This window comes from Peromyscus leucopus, chromosome X (genome assembly GCF_004664715.2).
Source record: "Peromyscus leucopus breed LL Stock chromosome X, UCI_PerLeu_2.1, whole genome shotgun sequence".
NCBI lineage: Eukaryota > Metazoa > Chordata > Mammalia > Rodentia > Cricetidae > Peromyscus > Peromyscus leucopus.
In genome coordinates, this window is record NC_051083.1 from 27,940,087 (window position 1) to 27,958,986 (window position 18,900).

Genomic DNA, 18,900 nt, shown 5'->3' on the forward strand with positions numbered 1-18,900 from the left:
ATGTAAGGCCTAGAGCATAGTTTTCACACATGCTAAATGAGATCTACTGCTCTGGAAAATGGGAGGGTAAGTCCTGTCCTGTCTCCTTACCTGGATGCTTCCTGTTTAGCACGGCCCCTCCATGCCAACACCCAGAAAGCATAGCTGTATGGCTGCCAGACTTTCCATGCAGGACACCAAATTACCAAATCAAACACCTTCATCACCAGGTCCCCCAAGCACTCCCTTTTTACTTCTTGTTTAAAAGGTTTTATTTTTTTTCTTTGAGACAGGGTCTCTCTATGTAGTCTTGGCTGGCCTGGAATTCACTATGTACACTAGGATGGCCTTGAACTCAGATATCTGCCTACCTCTATTTCTAAGTACTGGGATTAAACATGTGTGCCACCACATCAAGCATTTGAAAAGTTTTTATGATGCCCATGGTGGTGGTGCACAACTTTAATCCCAGCACTTAGGAGGCAGAGATAAGGTGGATCTCTGTGAGTTCAAGCCCAGCCTGGTCTACAGAGTGAGTTCCAGGATAGCCAGGGTTACATGCGCGCGCGCGCACACACACACACACACACACACACACACACACACACACACACACACAAACAAATGCAACAACAACAACAACAAAAAACAACTTTGTCTAAAAAAAGGGGGCATTTTTATGAGCCCATATGAATTATACAAATGAAATTTCATACATGTCTTTTTTTTTTTGTAACCTGTTGTACATTCGAATTCCTTCTCAGGGGAGATATAAACAAGCCCTCTCTATCCCTCTTTATAAGGCCCCAACAATAGCACAAAGGATGATTGTGCCAGAGTCTAACTTAGGTATCCAATGAGTCTATGGGGCTTACTTACTAAGCATGAGTGATGGGCTGCTTAGAGGAATATGAGTGACTCCAAAGCAGCCACACCACCATTCAGTCTCACCTCCGAATGGATGACAACCCCCCCATAGTGCATAGAGACAGTCCTCCTTCAGTTACCCATCCACAACCTATATACTCTAGCACTTTCCAAGACCACAGGACATGCAGTTAGGGCAGAATTATATACAAATGCCTGGAAGGTGTAGGAGGGAGCAGCCAGAAACACAGGTGGCGGTCCAATGACCCACCCCACTTCCTCCTTCTCTGGGGGAACACTAACAGTCACCACAGGTTTAATTAAGGAATTACTTACAGTAACAGGAGCAACTTGCTTACCTTGTGAGTCCTTCTCACCTCGCTTTTTTATTTATTGAAGGTACTTTTGGAAGACTCACTCTATGAGAAAAGAATATCACAGCTGTATGTTTAGAATTTTAAAGGCCAAACTAGCCAGGCCTGGTTATGTGCACCTTTGATCCCAGCATGTAGGAGGCAGAGGTAGGCATATCTCTCTGCATTTAAGACAACTATGGTCTGCATAGCAAGTTCCAGGTCAGAAAAGGCTACATAGTGAGACTCTGTGTCAAAAAAAGTTTAAGCCAAAATACAAAATTACAGAAGCAGCAAAACACTACAACAGAGCTTAAGTTTTATGCACGAACCAGGTGGCCTATACATCCCTGTTCACTATATCCGTGTTTGCAAAGGTTGGTCTACAGAGCCCACCATAGGTCTCAGCCCCCCTGCCCAAGACAGTTTGTGTGTTAATCCTGAATCCCCACACTGAGACCCTGCTTCCTCCTTTCTGGGTGCTTTGTTTTAGCTTGTATTCTTGGCTATATGACTGGTGAGCATATATACACAAATACTAGGTGAAATTAACCAGGGACTAAGTAGACACAGGCTCATCCCGGTCAGAAACAGTATACCCGTCACATAATCTCCCTTACTGATGAAAATTTCAAGAAAAAAATGGGTTTCCAAAACCTGGAGAGAAGTGGTGTGTCCAGCGTGTGGATGCTGAGCTCACTGGAGGGAACTTCTAGCAAACACTATTCCAGGTGAGGAAACTGAGTGGGAAATGGTAGGGAAATGGTGATATCACATGTTTTACCAGTAGACTCCATGACAAAACCTTCTAGGTCCCAACACTAAATTCATTCCTTTGGTGCATGTGGGGGTTTGGGTTATTAGTTATTTCTTAACTAATCAAGGTTCTTTATCAGCTCCTAAGGTAAATGAAGCAGAGAATTTGGATCTGGTCTACGTCCAAAGAAAAGAGCTAAATTCCAAACTAGAACACAAAGGTAATGATTTTAAAAAATTAAGAAAAAAAATCAGCTCTCATCTCAAAGAGAATAAACGATGAGGGGCCATGGCCTGGGAATACAGATTTCAGGTACCTCAAACATCATGTTCCAACGTAGTAGCAGTTTCCTAGACTTTTATGGTAAAGAACAAGGAAAGTCACAAATCAAATCATCTTTCAAATGCATTGATGAGAACACCAGGTTGCTATGTTCCAGCCAAGTGGGGAAACTTCTGCTGTAGGCGCCAGATGCTCTCTGATGACCTTTTTAGCTTTGGGGTTGGTGGAAGCTGGGAGTCTGCTAAGTTAATACATCTCAGAAGGATTCACCGGACAGTCACAAGGATGTCAGGTCAGACATAGAGGTAGGCAATGAATGACTGTTAAAGGGGCTAAATATAGCTCAAAATAATTTGACTGGATCTGCTGCATTCCAACCTCTCTGCAGTCACTGAAGTAGCTAGCCTTTGTAGAATGTTCTGTGTAGGTTTTGCTCCTTTCCGGGAACTTTTGTTCACAGTAACTAACTAATACTTTCTTTCTAATTATTTTATAATTTAAAACAGCAGCAGACTCATGGAAAGGAGCTGACATGAGATTCCCCTTCAGGACGACCTTTGTTAGATGAGGCCCTGGAGTGGGAGATAGACCTTTCAACTCAGGAGAGAAATAGCATCATGGCTGTAGGGAGCCACGACAGGACCTTGAAGGAAGAAAGAAAGCCTCCCCGTTGAAGCTGGAGAACAAAGGGGATTTCTGACTCTTATAGGTTTAGGGGGTTAGGAAGTCAAGCTTCATACCATGTGACCTAGCTCGGGCTGGCCTACATGCTAGCATGGAGACAGGCACTAGATAGTACTATAAACTTACCTTGTAGCTACGAGGGGGAGGGACTTCAAGAACATAGCACAGCATACTTTCTTATCAGCCCCTGGGAGAGAAAGAAAAGCAGCTAGGGAGTCTGTGCTTGCTCACTCTCTCCTGCATCATCTTTCATTTCGGAAACTACTACTTCAGTCATAAGCAACTGAGAGAAAATTCACTACACTGTGGGGTGCAGAACTAATGTGTGTTGTCTTTCCTGGGGAGACATGAGTAAACAAATATTTATTCACTCTAGATGAGGCACTAGTAACAGACCAAAGTAACCATTCTACCCAAGTCTAAGTTGGTGAAATATGAGCTTATTGGGCTTATTTTAAAGAAGTATGAGTGAATGAGGTCCCACTTCATCATAGGGGACGATGACGTCACAAAAGCTGCATCGTGGAGTCCTGCCTTTTTTCAGGTCCTGTCTGCCCTAATGCCTCCCAAGACCATGTGCAGCTGGGGGAGGGAGTCAAGAGGGAGTAGATGGCTGGAATCCTAGGTGAAAGTCCTGTGAGCCTCTCCCACTACTAGAGACTGTTAATGACTCTGTTACCACTACTATAGAGCTGCCCATCACTGTATTGTTCTGTTTATTTTAATTTTGTTGCCATGACTACAAGGCCAAGTACTCTGTAGGTTAGCTTGGCATCTTCTCCTCCATGATAAAAGATGGTTATATCACGCCAGGAGGAAATCTCTTTACCCCTAACCACCAGTGTTTAAATAGTAGGTCATTTTAAAATGTTTTATTATCATATATTAATTATACGTAATGAATTTCATTATGATATTTTATACATGCTTATAATGTATTTTGCTCATATTCATCCCGATTACCTCTCTTGTGCCCCTCCCACTCTCACTGATTCTATTCCTCTTTCCAACTAGTTCCCTTTCTACCTGTTAGATCCAGATCATGGGTCTGCCCCTTTAAGAAGCTGATCACATTAAGATGCCAGTCAGACACTGTAAGAGGCCAGATCTCACATCCATACACCCCTGCAGCTCTCCCTCTGGGTCAGAGTTAGGATGCCATGCTGTGTTGTGACCTAACAGCCAATGAAGCATAGTCTTACCCACAACCTGACTCTTCCATGATCTTTACCACATAGGCTATGCTGAATTAAACTTCATGTATGAAACTTCCCAACAGTTAAAAAAGTATATAAAAGCCAAACTAGCCCTAGCCCCTTTGTTCTTTGGCGCTCTCTCTCTCTCTCTCTCTCTCTCTCTCTCTCTCTCTCTCTCTCTCTCTCTCTCTCTCACTCTCCTCTCTCTTGTTTTGAGACAGAGTTTCTCTGTGTAGCTTTGGCTGTCCTGGAACTCACTGTGTAGACCATGCTGGCCTCGAACTCAAAAGAGATCCACCTGCCTCTGCCTCCCAAGTGCTGGAACTAAAGACGTGTGCCACTACCGCCCTGGCTAGGCTATCTCTCTTAATGAAGCTCCTCTCCAGGTTATAAAAAGCGAGTCTCTTTCCAATTAAGATCCCCATCATGCTGCCTCTGATATGATATACTGTCACCTGTAATGCATCCCACCTCAAAGCCAAACCTGACCTGTACACAGTGGGCAGTCATAGATCTCAGCCTGATCTCAGGCTCAGTTCCAGCATTCAGTATCTGTGGAGCCTGGATAAGTCACTTAGGAGCCTTAGATTTATTGAGGGTCCAATGACAGATATTTTTGATAACCAAATTAAATGACATGACCTTTGTGGGGGGAAAAATGGCAAATTGAGATAAGTCAAGAAAAAGCAACGTATAGACCAGCAAAGATGGCTCAGAAGGTAAAAGCTCCTGTCACCGAACCTGCTGACCTGATATTGATCCCCAGGACCCACTGGGGGAAGGACAGAGCTGACTTCCACAGATTGTCCTCTGATCCAAAATGTAATTTTAATAATTTTTAAGAAAAGGCTGGCCTGACATGATAGTACACACCTTTAATGGCAGCATTCTGGAGGCAGTGACAAGTGGGCTTATGTAAGTGGGAAACCATTCTGATCCATGTAGTGAGTTTCAGCCAGTTGGGACCACGCAGAGAAACCCTGGGAAGAAAGGGGGGCTGCCTTAATTTTAAATCAGAAGCATCTTGGTCTTTGTCCTCTTTCACAGCGCTTTATCACTGTTATCTTACATCGTGAGTCAGCACACTGTTCTGTGGAAAAGGCCAGAGAGCAAATATGTGAGGCCTTGTGAGCCATACGGTCTCTGTAGCTCATAGGACCCCTTGTCCTTGGAGCTTAAAGGAAAAGATACTATATAAGTACATGGGAAGCTGCGCTTCCATAAGACTTTACAAAATCGACAGTAGGCTAACGTGCTGGTGTGCAGGCCTCTGCTATACATAAAAGTAACCAGAGACACTGGTTCCAAACCAGTGTCTCACCTTTAATCCCAGCACTCAGGAGGCAGAGGCAGGCAGATCTCTGTGAATTTGAGGCCAGCCTGGTCTACAGAGCAAGATCCAGGACAGGCACAAAAACTACACAGAGAAACCCTGTCCTGGGGGGGGGGGACGACAGTGTCTAGCACTAGCTGACTCCACTCTTATTCCTCTGGTACATCTGAACTACACAGCCATTCTGCCATAATAGGCAACAACACCAAAAAAAAAAATACATTTTAGAAACTGCCAGTGGGTCAGCTTATTTATTTGATCCAATAAGTCCCTGGCAAATTTCTAATGGGAATCTTGAAATCATGAAATGCCCATTGAATTTTAATTCATGGATACACTGAGCAACAGTAAGAGCTAGTGGAAAACTAGGTCAAGGTCGTCTTTAAGGCTGATGAGAAGGAAAGTCAAGCAAGGGTGAGGGGGCAAGGGAGAGCATTTAAGGTTGGATAATTTGAATAATTTCAGAGGCCTTAGGGCAGTGGTGTTCAGCCTGTGAGTCACAACCCTTTTGGGGGTCAAATGACCCTTACAGGGGTCACCTAAGACCATCGGAAAACACAGATGTTTACATTATGATTCATAACAGTAGTAACATTACAGTTATGAAGTAGCGATGGAAATAATTGTATGGTTGGGAGGGTCAGCACAACGTAAGGAACTGTATTAAAGGGTCGCACGCAGCATTAGGGAGGTTGAGAAGCAACGCCTCAGAGGCACAGGGACTATCTATAACTATCTGGTTTTGAGATGATGTAGGCCACAGGAAATACTAGTTGGATGCGTATGTGGGTCGGTCTGCTCTCACTGTTACAAAATACCTGAGCCTTGTAGGGCTTTGGCTCAGAAACAAGGCCTGAACATTATGAACAACTGGTTATTTTTCCTGCTTTGCTTCCTAATGAAGGTCATTGTGCTCTTAACCATGAAGCCATCTTTTCGGTTCCTTCAGTTTTATTTTCTAAGATTACAACGGAATATGTTGAGAACAGCTGTACAGATTGTACAGATGTAACTCAAAATGGGTTATCTGGAGAGATGGCGCCGTGGTTAAGAGCACTTGCTGCTCTTGCAGAGGACCCAGCTTCTGTTCTCACCCACATGGTGGCTCACAACCATCTGTAACATAATATGCATACAATTAACCATATAATGCCCTCTTCTTACCTCTGTGGGCTCCAGGCATGCACATGGTGTACATGCAGACAAAACACTCACACACATAAAATGTAGAAGTCTAAAAATAGTGAATCTTGTTTAAACTACCCCTATAAGCATGTCAATTACCACGATCTATGTGCACCTAAACCCATGTCGTCACCTCCCAGAGCTCCAAATTAGCTACTTTTGTGACGCTCTTAATGGTTCTGAATGTGCTTTTTTTTCTTTAAGCAGACTTAAACATCTCAGTTGACTGCAGCTTTGATCATGGGGTCTGTGACTGGAAACAGGACAGAGAAGATGATTTTGACTGGAATCCTGCTGATCGAGACAATGGTATTTAAATTCCACTGCTACATGTTCTAGGAGAGGTAGAGAGGGCTGTTGTTACCTGAGGGTTGTTCCTGTCACTGCTTAGCTCATGGTTGTTTATCATCTTTGGGAACCTTTGGCCTTCTGAGGTGGCCTCGGATGGATGAGTAACTGGTGTAGCATTTATTTCCTCTTCATCCCTCTCTTATGACCCAGGAAATGTGTCCCAGCATCCCTCTTTTACATTTACCCTCTTCCTTCTAAGAGTGGGAGAGGGAGATGGAAAGGAGAGGAAGGTGGACGTGGGGTGGGGTGGGGTGTCTCTGAGAGCTCCCTTTTTCCCGGTTTACCAGCCACAGTCCTCTGTAGTTTTCGTTTTGTGCTTTGATAGGAAATAAATCTTTAAAGGTAATAGGACCTCTGTCTACACTGGAATTAAAGTAGAGTCCCCTCTCAAAGGATCAAAACCACAGTGAGTGTCAAGTTAATGAACTAAACTCCAAGACTCAGCTTTCCTTCCTGTTGCCTAAGGAATTCTTTCTGACCACCTGGCCTTGGATTGGTCTCAACATTAGCATGGAGCCACGACCGTCCTGCCTTTTGTAGTGTCTGCTTCAGCACTAGTGACGGGCCCTGGCTTCCCCTTGGTTGAAGTATTTGGCTTGCAGACACAATTTGGAGCACAATATGGAATCCTGCTCTCCTAAAAGCTGGCCATAGAACTGGAACAACTGTTATACAGCTCTGGGAGTCCAGTTCCTCACCAGGACAATTGTATTTCTTTGGGGATGTACAGGCTCAGCCTTGGGGTAAACGATCCTTTCTTAGGGCAAATTCCTTCCTGAGATATTTCCTGGCAAGCCCGTATCTGCAGTCAGAAAGCTTTGATATCCTCTACCAAGAATTCCTGTTAGGACTTGCAATTGGGGTAGAAAGAATATACCCCACACAACAGTTCAAGGGCAGTGGACAACCTTACCAAGAGATAATCCATCTTTGGAGAAACTGTCTTGATACCTAACACAAGTTTCTCCTTTCTTCCATCATGGGAATGTAGATATTGGTGCTACCAGAGCTATAGCACATGGGGAGTCCCAGATTGACAGCTCACCTAGTCAGCATTGTCTTACATTGACTTTGCCATCGATGAGAAGTCTTCTATTTGCAAACACCCAATTTGCAAGTGACCCCCCAGGTTCTCAGCATCTGAGGCACTCCCATCATACCTTCTCTCTTCCTACATGTTTATCAGGTCCCAAAATGGTCTTGTCTTCCCCTATAGAGCTAAATATAGATGAGAAACATGGAATGAGTTGATAGTATTGGAGGGATAAACACTCAAGGAAAGCTGAAAGACTTTAGCTGGGACTGTAAAGGTCCCAGAAGAGAGAGAACAGCTGATAGTGACTGCATCAAGTACGAGATGCCTTCGTTGGAGATAAGTACACTTCTTAGTATGTCTAAAACATATGGTTTATTTGAAATTCAAACTCCACTGGGCATCCTGGAGTTTAGCTTGATGAACGCTCAGGCTCAGCTCACTTTCTCCTTTGTATCCAGTCCTGGACTCCAGCCCAGGGAATGGTGCTGCCTCCATTCTGAGTGGATTTTCCCATCTCAATTTAAAACTAGATGATCCCACGTAGACATTCCAGAGGCTAATCTACTCTAGACAGTCTCTCACAGGCATACCCAGGGGCTTGTCTCCTAGGGGATTCTAGATCCTGTCAAAGTTGACAATATTAGCCTTCACAGGTGTGATGGCTACAGACTCTGGTGAAGCTGTTGTAGAAATAATGTACCATCCCAGTGAGAAATCACTCCTCGCATGTAGAAATTAATAAAGGAAAAGGCTCTTAGCACATGTCTGGCTCTGGCTAATGCCCAAAGAGAAGCTGGCCTTGAATAGAATAGTTTGCTAATTTATATACACCTTAGGCTAGCATTCCACATATGTTGTCATCCTTAAATCTCGTTCAGGTCCCAGCCTCAGGTTACACTGTACACAATTAAACAGAGACAGAGAGACAGGAGAGTGCAAGTCTGGCCACTTAGGCAGACGGAAGATTTACACAGCAAAGATACTGTATATTGCCAGAAGTATTTTAGATATACCAGTGTTGTTCTTTTCCAAATTGTCGTTACTGAGGGTCATCTTGCCCACGTAGCAGAATTATGCTTTTGCTGGGTAAGAGGACCCACCAGTGTCTGGATCCAGTGAAGACTGAGGCAGCATCAGTCAGGGTCCTGCAAGTGTCTCCAGCAGTTGCACCAGGAGAATGCTGCACGTCATCCCCAATGTCTTCCTCCCAGCTTCTTTGGGAATTCTTTATTGTCTACTTCTTCAGACCATGCTGTGTAAGAGTTATTTTAGCCGAGTCTGGGGAAATGGCTCAGGGATCAAAAGCAATGGTGTTCTTCCAAAGGACCTGAGTTCCATTCCCAGCGCTTACATGACAGCTCACAACCATCTGTAACTCCAGTTCCATGTAATCCAATGCCCTCTTCTGGCCCCTAAGGTCACCAGGCATGCACATGTACAAATATAGATGTAAATAAAACACCCATCCACATAATAATAATTTTTAAACAGTTTCTTAAATTCACCAAAGCCACAATGAAAACAATAGAGATGGACAGAAAGTCCACTTCTCCAAGTTACAAGGTACTTAGAAGGTTTGCAAGCATAGAAGAAAATATATTCTAGTCATCCTACATCAGAACTCAAGAATGATATGCTACCACATGGTGACTGAGCCTCAAGAAGCCATTAGGACAATATAGGTCAAGTACATTTTGATGAGACATTTCTCTCTGGATCCATCTAAATAGCTGGCTATCATACCTGTGATGGTTAATATTGATTGTCAGCTTGACAGACTCTAACATCACCTAAGAGACAAGCATACCTGTGAGAGACTATCTTGTAGCATGAATCTTAAAAAGTTCTTATTAATAAGATCAAACCCGGACCAGGTATTGGGGTGAATTCTGGAAGATCAGAGAGACAGAACAAGCCACAGCTAACCTCACCTGGCCAACTTCGCAGCTGGTCTTGTTTCCTCAGACTGGAAGCTTCTGTGTCCTCATCCCAATGGCTCTCAGCTGATCTGCTGCTCGAAAGCCTGAAGCTTAACCAGCTAAAAGCTTCACCACCCAAATGCTTCTTGTTTCTGGTCTTCACGCCTTATATATCTTTCCTTTCTACCATCACTCCCTGGGATTAAAGGCGTATGTCACCATGCCTGGCTGTTTCCAATGTGGCCTTGAACTCACAGAGATCCAGAGGGATTTCTACCTCTGAAATACTAGGATTAAAGGTGTGAGTGCCACCATTTTCTAGCCTTTGTATCTAGTGGCTGTTCTGTCTCTGACCCCAGATAAGTTTATTAGGGTGCACAATATTTTGGAGAACACAATACCACCACACTATCTACAGTAGATTAGCCTCTGGAATGCCTACGTGGGATTGTCTAGCTTTAAGTTGAGATGGGAAAATCTACTTAGAATGGAGGCAGCACCATTCCCTGGGCTGGGATTCAGGACTGGATACAAAGGAGAAAGTGAGCTGAGCCTGAGCATCCAGCGTTGTCTACTTCCTGACAGTGCATCCAATGTGACTGGCTGCTTCAAACTCCTGCTGCCATGACTTCCTCCACCACCGTGGGCCAAAATAAATCCTTCCTTAAGTTTCTTTAGTAGGGTATTTTGTATCAGCAACAACGCAGGTCACTAATACAATTCCGATCCTCGATTCAGTGGGAAATGTATCCTAAGATTCAAATAATCAAGGTGGAAATGTCCTGGAATTCATTAGCTGCAAATTACCTTCAGCGCTAAGTGACCATTCCATTATATTCCTATTTGCTTATGAATGTGAAAAGTTCCTTAGCTTTCTGACCCTTAGAGCTCTTCTCTGTATAGGAAAAGATTTCAACTCTCCAACCCAGAGTCTCAGTTTTGCAGAACTCTTCTATTCTCATGTAAAGGTCTTCAGCGTTTCCTACAGGAGACTGTTGCTCACTTTTCTAGCTCATTTAGGCATCAGAGTCAGACCCTTCCTCACAGCCTTTTGTTCTCTTAAAGCCGTCGGTTATTATATGGCAGTCCCGGCACTGGCAGGGCACAAGAAGGATATTGGCCGACTGAAACTTCTCCTCCCCAACTTGACCCCCCAAAGCAACTTCTGTTTGCTCTTTGATTACCGACTGGCTGGAGACAAAGTAGGAAAGCTTCGAGTGTTCGTGAAGAATAGCAACAATGCCCTGGCCTGGGAAGAGACGAAAAATGAGGATGAGAGATGGAAGACCGGGAAAATCCAGCTGTACCAAGGGATCGATACTACCAAAAGTGTAAGTGGGAAAGGAGTTCCATATTTCCATTTTTCTTTTTCCATGATTTAACAAACTATTTACTGGTGTCCACAGGAGTCAGGAGTACAAAGATGGGCAAGAGTTGCCTAGTCAGTCAGCATGACTAATGAGGGTCCTCATTCAGTTCTTTAGAAATGACCTATTGGTGTGCCTGGCCCCTCTTACTAAGTTCCATGCAAACCTGCCTATACATTCTTTAATATGTTAAAACAAATAAACAAGCAGGAAAAAAGTTTCTTGTTCATTCTATGGAACTTAGCTCAACAAGTGGTAGCCAGAGTATGATCATTAAAGGTTATTTTAACTGAATGGAAGAGGTGGCTGTTGAGAGAATTCTCACTCTCAGGGGAGAGGTGATCTTTTAGAAGGTCTCATAGAACTGATAAAAACTGTTATATTTACAGTTCTGGGCACTGAACTCAGGTCCATATGCTTCCAAGGCAAGCACTTTCTTACTGAGCTCTCTCAGAGCTCTCAATAGGCATCAGTCGGCCCATATGATTGTCGGCATGCCTGACCTTAGTCATCCACTCTCCGGCATTTCCAGAGGCTACACTGATATCATATAACCCAAGGCCCCCAACATAGATCACATTCTGAGCATAAACCATCTGGCTTGGCTAAAGGTTACAGGTAAACAAAAACACTCTTAACCAAGTAGTTTCAAGTCCTTAGAGGCTGACTCTCAGGAAGCAGTCAAGGACAAAATTGTCTTTCAAATGTTCAAGTTTTGGACAACTCAGAGCTGCTGAGTTAATCTTTTACTGTAGAAGTAGGTTTAATAAAGGGAAAGGAAACCGCTCTAAGAGGAAGCTGGTTAATGAATTTGATAAAGAACAAATAGGATAAAAATGATCAAGAGCTTACTGAATTTGGAGGACCTTGACAAGAGCTGTTTTCTTGAGAGAGAAAGGTCCAAAATCACACAATAGAAGAACAAAGAGGGGCCTGGGGCGTAGCTCAGTTGGTAGAGTGAGTGCCTAGCATGTGCAAAACCCTGTGTTCAGTCCCCAGCACTGTACAAACCAGGCCTGGTGGGCCATGCCAGTAATTCCAGTACTCAGAGATGGACACAGGAGGAGCAGCAGTTCAAGGTCATCCTTGGCTACATAATGAACATCTGTTCTCACATGCGTGTGTGTACACACACACACACACACACACACACACACACACACACACACACTTAAAAGTAAACAAAGATATATATGGTTCCCTGCTCAGAGTTACAGGACAGGACTGTTTGTGTGTGTGTGTATGTGTGTGTGTGTGTGTGTGTGTGTGTGTGTGTGTGTGTGTGTGTCTGTCTGTCTGTCTGTGTCTGTGTGTGTCTGTGTGTGTCTGTGTGTGTGTGTGTGTGTTGGGAAGGTGGGGTTCGAGACAGAACTTCTCTGTGTAACAGCCCTGGATGTCCTAGAACTTGCTCTGTAGACCAAGATGGCCTCAAACTCATGGAGATCCACCTGCCTCTGCCTCCTGAGTGCTGGGATTAAAGGTAGGTGCCACCACTACTGGGCACAGGACTTTTCAGAGTCCTCCAGCGTTTGCTGTGACCCTGTCTCTTCTAGACAGAACCCTCACTGTGAGCAGTTGGCATGTGGGGAACGTATTGCTATATAGTCAAGACAATGCTATGTAGTCAATATGAAAAGCAATTTCTATACAGTAGAGACACAAGTTTAGTCCTTGCTAGCAGCTGTTCAATAGTCTGATGACATCATGGTTTTGAAGTAACCTTCTATTCTCTCTCCATTATTAGGTCATTTTTGAAGCAGAACGTGGCAAAGGCAAAACTGGAGAAATTGCAGTGGATGGTGTCTTACTGGTGTCAGGCTTGTGTCCTGATGGCTTTTTGTCTGTAGAGGGCTGAGTGTCGCTGGCCTCCTTTGTAGCTTCATTTGTGGCCTTTTATGTCATGTCTCTGGGGTTTCTTTTTCTATCATATCATAGGACTCTTCCATTTATAAATACAAGCTGAAACTGTGTAATGCTCCAACAGAAATATTATCATAAGATTCCTTTCTTGTAACAAATGTACTAAGACTTGCTTTAATATGTAGCACCACTGTGCCTTCTCACTTGTTTCTGAATTTTCCACATTACGTCACAAAATGTAGACATGCCAACTCATCTCCCCCTGCCCTGTATATCTGTTCTTTCTATGTGAGCTGATGGACTCTTCTAAATAACGTTTCTAGAATACCAGCAACAGGAAAAACTAGTACAGATAAATGATTAGTTGTTGAGGCTGGACAGATGACCTAGTGGTTAAGAACACAGGCTGTTCTTACAGAGGATCCAGGATCAATTCCCAGCACCCACATGGCAGCTCACAACCATCTGCAACTCCAGTTCCAGAGATTCCAGTGACCTCTTTTGGCCTCCATGAACACCTGCAGGTGGTGGTACACATGCACACACTCTGGCTCATACTCATATACATAAAATAATAAAGTAAATCATTTCTTAAAAAATGCTTCATTGTTTAACTTTTAAGGTACTTCTTGGAAACAGTAACATTAAACATAGATTTTTTTTTTTTGCCTAAGTGGCTCAGCCTGCTCTTTCATAGTCAAATTTGCATATTTAAATTTTTATAATCATATTCAGTTAACCACCTTAAGCCATAGCAAGATAAAAAGATATGTTAGTGATTCTATGTTTACTTATGTGTATGATTTTGGAAAACATAACTTTTATTTTTTTCTCTGTTGAAATACTTTGTATTCATAAAAATTGTCTAAAACAGGCTTGGGTGACTTGGTGGAATACTTGCATGACATGCACAAAATCCTAGGTCCAATCCTCAGCACCTCATAAATTTGGAGTGGTGGTGCCTGCTTGTAATGATCATCCTTGGGTATACAGTATGTTTTTACAAACCTGGGCTACTGCATGAGACCTTGTCCAAAAGAGGAAAGAGAGAGAGAGAGAGAGAGAGAGAGAGAGAGAGAGAGAGAGAGAGAGAGAGAGAGCTTTTCTTCCAGGAAAGCTGATTACTCTATACATATCCCTGAAAAGACAATACAGGCAAAAAAGAACATTACAATGCTTCTGTGCAAAGAACAGTAGACACCCATACAGATGCACCACCTACCATCAGACTCATAGCTCTCTGCAATCTAGTAGATGAATATGACAGCTAGAAAGGCTGGATAGGAACACTAGTTCCTTACCAGTCCACAGCACTGCAAACAATGCTTTCACCCCTGATACACGGCTCTCTTTCTCTGAGGGAAGACAAGTAGTCCTTCCTGGAACTCACTCTTTCCAGGACTGTTGTTTAAATTCTGTCCCAGTCAGACTGGAAGATTGCATTTAGGTGATTTAACTTCTTCAAAATAAACACACATGGACTGAAGGCATTTCACAGTTTTCGGGAGAACTGTCAATTTGGGAACATGTTATAATTTGTTCCTCTGCTTCAAAGGTTGTGTGTGTGTGTGTGTGTGTGTGTGTGTGTGTGTGTGTGTGTGTGTCAAATGGTCTTGCATTTTAGAATACTTAAAGAGTTTGGGGGAAATTTACAGGCTGAATTGAAAGACTACTTAGCATCATTTTGTATAAATGCTTTCAGACTGATGCTGATAATTCTGCCCCAAGACAGAATAGGAGCAAAGATGGTGAATGGCACTCGGGAGGCAGAGGCAGGCGGATCTCTGTGAGTTCGAGGCCAGCCTGGACTACCAAGTGAGTTCCAGGAAAAGGCACAAAGCTACACAGAGAAACCCTGTCTCGAAAAACCAAAATAAATAAATAAATAAATAAATAAATAAAAATAAAAATAAAAAATAAAAAAAGATGGTGAATGGCAAGATATGTTTCTGTTTTAAAACCTGGCTTTTATTGAATATTCATAAGTCTCTCAACTCATTGGTTTTAGATTGGGAAATAGTGCTTATTTGTTTCTTTCCATTCTAGGGATTGTACCTAGGGCCTTGCATCTGCTGGGCAAGTGCTCCACCACTGAGCTACCTCCCAATCCCCAGGATAAAGGTTTCACGTGAGATTAAGTCCTTTCACAAAACTGAGGCTCTCTCATGCTTAGACTGTATAATATCTAAAAAGTTTCAGCAGACGCTTGAGATATGGCTCAACTGGTAGAGTTCTGCTTAGCATGCATGAAGTCCTGGGTTCAATCTTCAGCAGTGTATAAAATCAGGCATGGTGGCACGCGCCTGTAATCCCATACAGGAGAAGTAGAAACAGGAAAATCAGAAGTTGAAGGTCGTCCCTGGCTACATAGCATGTTTGAAGCCAGCCTGGGCTACATGAAATCCTTTTTTAAAAAATACAAATAAAGCTAGCCATGGTGGCCCATGCCTTTAATACCAGCACAAGGGAGGCAGAAACAGGCAGATCTCTGTTAATTTAAGGACAACCTGGTCTACAAAGCAAGTTCCAGGACAGCTAGGGCTGTTACACAGAGAAACCTTGTCTCAAAAAAGAACAAATAAAAAGTGCCAACATAAGTGTGTATTCAACCACATTTCTCTTTCATTCAGGCAGACCATGATCACAAATTCCAAAAAGCTGTGCTCTCTCTCCATCCAAAATATCCTGTGCTGTATAGATGCAGCTGTATTCTACCTGGTCATGGACTAGTATGTTATTATGGACTTTGGCATTTTTCAGACCCTGGCCGATTTGTTTTTGCAAATTTATAAATAAGCTATCCCTTTGCAGTGGAAGCTGAGAACCATACATTGGAGTGGCTGTTTACAACCATTTTGGAATTATGTTCTCAACATCATAATGAAGTTTCATAAAATTCTAGCCTTTACAACTTTTGTCATGGGGGACAGAGTATAGTGTGGTGATGAGAATTTGGCCTAGAATGAAGAAGGATTGCCCTGAAGCTGGCTTAAGATAGCAAAGTTACCAAAGTTACAAGTAAAAAATCAAAGAAAAAAAGCTCTTAGCCAGTGTGGGAGCATCATATAAGGTTTTCTTTCCCATTTCTAGGCTAATGTTTTCTTCATTTGTCATAGCATCTTCTACTCTGGGTTCATTTCCCATAGCATGAAGGGTCCAGGATTAAATATGATCAAGCAAGAAATAGTTACTTCGTCTTTCTCAGCATTTTTTTTTGAGACCCTGCATATTGATTTCACTGACAGTGTAGCTCAAACCACATTTGAATTTGCCTTTTTCTGGAACAAAGGCTATACAGAAGATTTGGTGCTGTGGCCTTGTGGTTATGCATCGCTTATGCCCCCAAACATTATTAGCAAATGTGAATTCTACCCAGTAGGCATGCATAGTAGCACTGGCTGGTCATGGCCCCCATGGACAGCTTGCACATCTAGAATTTCCATCGTGAGTACAATGAAAAAACTGCTGTAAGCCATCCCAGGAAATGCTATGAAGAAATGAGAATGAACAGCGAGCACAATGCTACTCATAGCAACACAGGTGGGTTTTTAAAATGCAGCACTCAATTGGATGTCATGTCACACTTTTTAAATCTCAACACTCAGGTGGCAGAGGCGGGTGGATCTCTGAGTACAAGGCCAGCTGGGCAGAATACATAATGTGTTCCAGGCTAGCCAGGGCTACATAATGAGACCCTGCCTCAAAAACTGTAGTAATAAAGTAAAAATAAATAAAAAAAGGCAGCACACATCAACTGCAGCCAGAAAGCATGTACTATGTGCTATAAGTTGTATAAGGGTCAAAGCCAGGCAAAATTAATCAATGCAAGAGGAATTGGGGTATGTTTACCATTGTGGCAAGATGCTGGAAGGAACCACCAGAGAAAACTTGTAGGCAACAAGTAATTCTAGTGTTTGAGGGGTATGTGGAATGTATGTATGTGTGTTTCTATATATATGCATGTGTGTGTGTGGTTTCTGCTTCTAAATGGGCATGTTCAATATGTGAAAAGTATTGAACAGTCCACTTAACAGCTCATGCATTGCCTTTTCTATGTATATAATACTTCAATAGAAATTGCTTTTAAAAACCGAAAGTTTTCTGCCCCAAACCCCACCCCACACCCTGTCAAGTTGAATGTCATGTATGTGAAATTTTGCTCCATGATTTGAAATACCTGGAGTGAATCCACATTTCAACACCAGGCAGGTTGTGACTTCAGTTACACACAGATTCGTAGATAATGCAGCAACCAACAGTTTACATTGGGGATGTCTCTCGGGTCCCCCACCAGTGGACCCTGGATGTCATCTGGCTACTGGTGGTGAATGCCAGGGTACTACTGAGAGGACCTGAGGCCGAGGACAATAATCCTGCCACTGAGAGGAGTCTAGAGCTGTCACCTGCTCCCTATCTATTGGTTTTGCTGAGAGGTGTTTAAAGTCCCTTTTGTATCCTGTTGCTCCTTCTAAAACTCCTTTTCCTAGGCTGAGTATGGTGGCACATTCCTGTAAACAATCAAGAGACTGAGGCAGGAGGATGAGAAGTTCAAAGTTAGTCTCAGCTACATAGCAAATTCAAGGCCAGCCTGAGCTACATGAGACTGTCTCAAAAAGCCAAGGGGGAATCCAGGCATGGTGGCCAGCAGAGGCAGGGAGACCTCTCCAAGTTTGCAGCCAGTCTGGTCTATATAGTGAATTCCAGGACAGTCGGGGCTACACAAAGGCCCTGTCTCAAAACCAACAAAGCCAATGGTGGGGGCAGAGAGAGAGAGAGAAAGGGAGGGGGGAGGAAGAGGAGGGGGAGGAGGAGGGGGAGGAGGAGGGGGAGGAGGAGGGACAAGAAAGAGTCTTTTCTCTCCAAAGATGAGTCTCAGTTATAGTGACACAGCTCTCCCGCTCAGCACAAGACACTTGGCATCCTGCAATGTTTGAAATCGCTCAGAAATCCCGCCGCACCCCCTGGTGGCAGCCTCTGTCCTAGTGCGTGACTACCACCAGGCAGATAGCATCAGACAGGCATCTGCTGCTTTATCTCTCCACATGCCTCCTCTTGCCTGGCTGTTTGTGCACCTTTGCTTCTCTCTGGGTACCCAAACCCTTCTAACCCAGTCGTGCTTGAGACTTTAAAGCACCCAGTCTTACAGACCTCTCATTCTCTCTCAATTTACCCTTACTAACGCTTACTTGTTCTGTGTCTCATTTGGCTGGTCTCTGACAAGTGAAGGGAGAGGATTCTTACGGCACAAGCACAGGGAACCCACGGAGCTTCAAGTGCAACTTTCTTGAGTAATATGTTATACAAGTAGCAGCCAATGCCTTCATCCAAAGGGAAATTTCAGCACCGTGGTAATGTCGATATCTTCCTGTCCTGGAATCCCAGAGCCACACAACAAAGGCCGTGACAGTGTGGGCTGGTAGCAAGCAGCAGAATCAGACCCCAAGGAACTTACAGCAAGGACAGGAGCCCTGGAAGCGAGTTGTAGTGCCAGAAGCAGGACAAGGAGCCGTGGTAGGAATGGCTTGCTAATGATGTCATCTTTGCCTCACAGAAATGTAGCTTCCACAGGGCTCTGCTCAAAAGTCAAAATCCTCCAAAGGGGATGGGGATGGCTGGCGCTCAGTCGCAGACTCCTTACCTAGCATACAAGAAGCTCTTCGTTCAAACCTGTGTGCCAAACCAACTGGACATGGCGGTGCATGCCTGTAATCACAGCACTTGGGTGGTAGAA

General features: G+C 43.6%; 1 protein-coding gene across 3 annotated transcripts in view; it reads left to right on the forward strand.

Annotated features, from left to right (window-relative positions):
* The window catches only part of Egfl6 (EGF like domain multiple 6), a 68,574-nt gene extending 54,942 nt beyond the window's left edge, over window positions 1-13,632 (forward strand). Inside the window, exons 9-12 of one of the 3 annotated variants that reach the window (XM_028883546.2) lie at window positions 2,096-2,176; window positions 6,841-6,945; window positions 11,008-11,273; window positions 13,054-13,632. In XM_028883546.2, coding sequence (XP_028739379.1) covers window positions 2,096-2,176; window positions 6,841-6,945; window positions 11,008-11,273; window positions 13,054-13,164 — 563 coding nt within the window. In that variant the 3' untranslated portion in view covers window positions 13,165-13,632. The remainder of the gene's footprint in view (window positions 1-2,095; window positions 2,177-6,840; window positions 6,946-11,007; window positions 11,274-13,053) is intronic. The other 2 variants (XM_028883547.2, XM_037199132.1) reach the window with 2 other exon arrangements.
* The last annotated feature ends 5,268 nt before the right edge of the window (window positions 13,633-18,900 follow it).